Source organism: Triticum aestivum, chromosome 7D (assembly GCF_018294505.1).
Source record: "Triticum aestivum cultivar Chinese Spring chromosome 7D, IWGSC CS RefSeq v2.1, whole genome shotgun sequence".
Classification (NCBI taxonomy): domain Eukaryota; kingdom Viridiplantae; phylum Streptophyta; class Magnoliopsida; order Poales; family Poaceae; genus Triticum; species Triticum aestivum.
Genome location: NC_057814.1, coordinates 51,745,674 through 51,748,304, shown reverse-complemented (window position 1 = coordinate 51,748,304; position 2,631 = coordinate 51,745,674). Strand labels below are relative to the sequence as shown.

General features: G+C 45.0%; 1 protein-coding gene across 1 annotated transcript; it reads right to left on the bottom strand.

Annotated features, from left to right (window-relative positions):
* Positions 1-1,001: 1,001 nt before the first annotated feature.
* LOC123170758 (putative small ubiquitin-related modifier 7) lies at positions 1,002-2,392 on the bottom strand. The gene is made up of 3 exons (XM_044588531.1): positions 2,059-2,392; positions 1,530-1,704; positions 1,002-1,006 (listed from the first exon to the last, which is right to left on the bottom strand). Exons 1-3 carry the CDS (start codon positions 2,344-2,346, stop codon positions 1,002-1,004), a joined length of 468 nt encoding a protein of 155 aa, XP_044444466.1. The 5' UTR covers positions 2,347-2,392.
* Between the last annotated feature and the right edge of the window lie 239 nt (positions 2,393-2,631).

Below are 2,631 nucleotides of genomic sequence, written 5' to 3'. Positions count from 1 at the left end.
GCAAGTGAATTTGGAAATTAGAAAACGAAGAAGGGGAGTGGCAGGATTTGGTAAGAGCCAAATATTTAAAAGGAGGTACTTTTACTCAATGTAAACCAAATCCAGGGCATTCCCCACTTCTGGGCTGGTGTTGTTGAAGCTAAGGATTGGTTTTGTAAGTGCTGTCAAAGGATTGTTGATGACGATATGTAAACAAGACATTTACTCAGAATATTACCGTTCATAAAGTTTTCTCCAGGGGCATAGACAGGTTTTGGCCATTTAGGCGCTTTTTGGGAGGATACTCTCACCATGTGGCAAAACCTGAAGCAAATGTGCAGTCAGGGTTGAGCCTGAACCAGATAGAGTGATGTGGCTTTTGACTAACTCAGGTAAATTCTCTGAATTTCTATGTAGCCATTATCCAATTATTACTAAGAGGGTTAGTTCTCCGTATACAATGCTGTGGATCCTTAAGCTTCCCCTAAGTTTTCTGTTGGTTGGTAGCCCAAAACTGCATTGTGGCAAGGGACAACCTGAAAAGTAGGGGATGGAAGGAAGTTGACTTGTGTGAGTTTTGTGATGAGCCCCTGTTCTTCCAGTGCCCTCTCGCAAGATATGTTTTGGGATGTTCCAAGTGCCTCTCTAGGGATATTGACATTGACTGTCAGCCTTCATGCTTAAGTACTTGTATGGTAATTGGTTTGCTGCTTTCACTGGGAGGTACAAAAAAAGTGGTGATGTTCGGTTCTGCTGCTATTTTCTGGACTCTATGGAAACAAATGAGGTCTCTAGTGACCTAAAACATCTTATATTTGCTCTCAAAAAATAAACGTCTTATATTTGTTTACAGGGAGAGTACTATACTGGTTATTGAAGCAGTTCATGATTTTCTCAAATTTTCTTTTTTTAGGAAAGGATCAGATCTATTATAAAAGTTCCTCGTAATTACATTGCATCTCAAACATAATAAAAATTACAACGATCTAAACTACCAACGGGAACGAAGACACTGGGATCTCTCACCCTGCCAAATAGACATAAAACTTACATTGCTCATTCAAATGAGCTTAAAAATCTCCAGAATAGCCACTAAAATACTAGATTTTTTTTTTGAAATTTTTAAGGATTTTGTGACGGTCAAATCTTGGGCTTTTGAGTATGGTCTACCTAAGTATTGCACATCTAAGTGACTCAATCAAAAAAAAAAAAAAAACATCCACACGAATCTTCACGTAAAATCAATAACATAGAATTTAGATGTACAATACTTAGGACACATCTATATATGCTTTAGCAAAACTATTACAAAACACTTTGTTAGTTGCCGATTATTAGTACAATCTAAGAGCATCTCTAACCGATCCTCAACAAGGTTTTAGAGGAGCAAAATAAAGATTTAACCGCATCTAATCGATCCCTCGAACCTCTAGAGGGGAAAGTTGTAATCCTTTTAAGTTTACTCCAGCGCCCAACTTTCTTCTATTTTCACTCCTCCGAGAAACTGCGTCTTCAAAAATTTCAGTACCTTTTCCCTCGTCCGCCGCTACCGGAACCCACGTCGCCAGCCGTCGGCCGTCCTGGTGACCGAGAAAATGGAACCCTCTCGCCGGCTAGAGAAGGGGATCCGGTACCTGCATTGGAAAAGAAGAACATACACTGCCCTGACCCGACGATCCTCAAGAACAGAGCTCCATAAAACAGTAGCCAGCGCCCGGCAGGAATCTGAAGAAGCAACACGAGGAGAGATGAGCAGGCAATTCTGCTGAACCTAAAACAAGGAAACTGGCACCAAGATCTGGACAGAAGCCCAAATCCTAGCCATGAGCCCAGATCTGGATGGAACCAAGATCTAGCCACTGTATCCTTGATCTCTCGACCCCAAGAACAAACGGCGCCGCCCTTTTATTCACCGCCACGAGGGAGAAACGGTAGAAGCAAAAGATAGAGGAATGGTTTCTTAACAAGCTCGACTCGGACGCATAACAAGATTGGAAACATATCCATCGGAAATCGGCAACGAGCCAACGGCCCACACCACCGGGAGGGCACCCATCACGCAGCCAAACCGCCGCCTACCTGCTGCTCAAAGAAATCGATCACGTCGCCGTCCTCCATCTGGAGCTCCGCCGGCGTGCGCCAGCCGACCACGCGGACGGCGTCGAAATGGAAGGTGCCGGTGCCGTACTCGACGCCGGGGACCTTGCTGTAGTACATGTCCATGACGGCCTGGAGCTTGTCGGTCGTCCTGATGGCGTGTCGGACCAGGTTCTGCTTCTGGTCCACCACCTTGAGCGTCACGAACAGGGGCGCCACCGCCGGCTTCGACTCCTCCTCCTCCTCCTCGTCCCTCGCCGGCGACGCCATAGCTTCGGAGTTCTTCTTTTTCGCCACGCGGCCACGCGCGCCACGGGGAGGTGATGCGACCTCGGCTAGGGCGTGCGATTATAAATGGCCAGGCGGGTTCCTTCGTGGCTGTTTGGCTACCGATTTTTTATTATCTTTTGGGCCAAAGATTAGCAACAGGATAGGGCCTCTTTTATTTGTAGGATTTTGAAAATGTAGAAATAGGAAAAATATAGGATTGAAGTGTCATGCCTACTTGAATCCTATAGAATTAGCAAGAAGTGTTTAATTTCATATGAAAAGTAA

Coding starts and splice junctions, on each gene's coding strand:
- LOC123170758 (XM_044588531.1), bottom strand. CDS start 2,346: ATGGCGTCGCCGGCGAGGGACGAGGAGGAGGAGGAGGAGTCGAAGCCG. Junction 1,705..2,058: donor TCGATTTCTTTGAGCAGCAG/GTAGGCGGCGGT, acceptor TTGCTTCTTCAG/ATTCCTGCCGGGCGCTGGCT.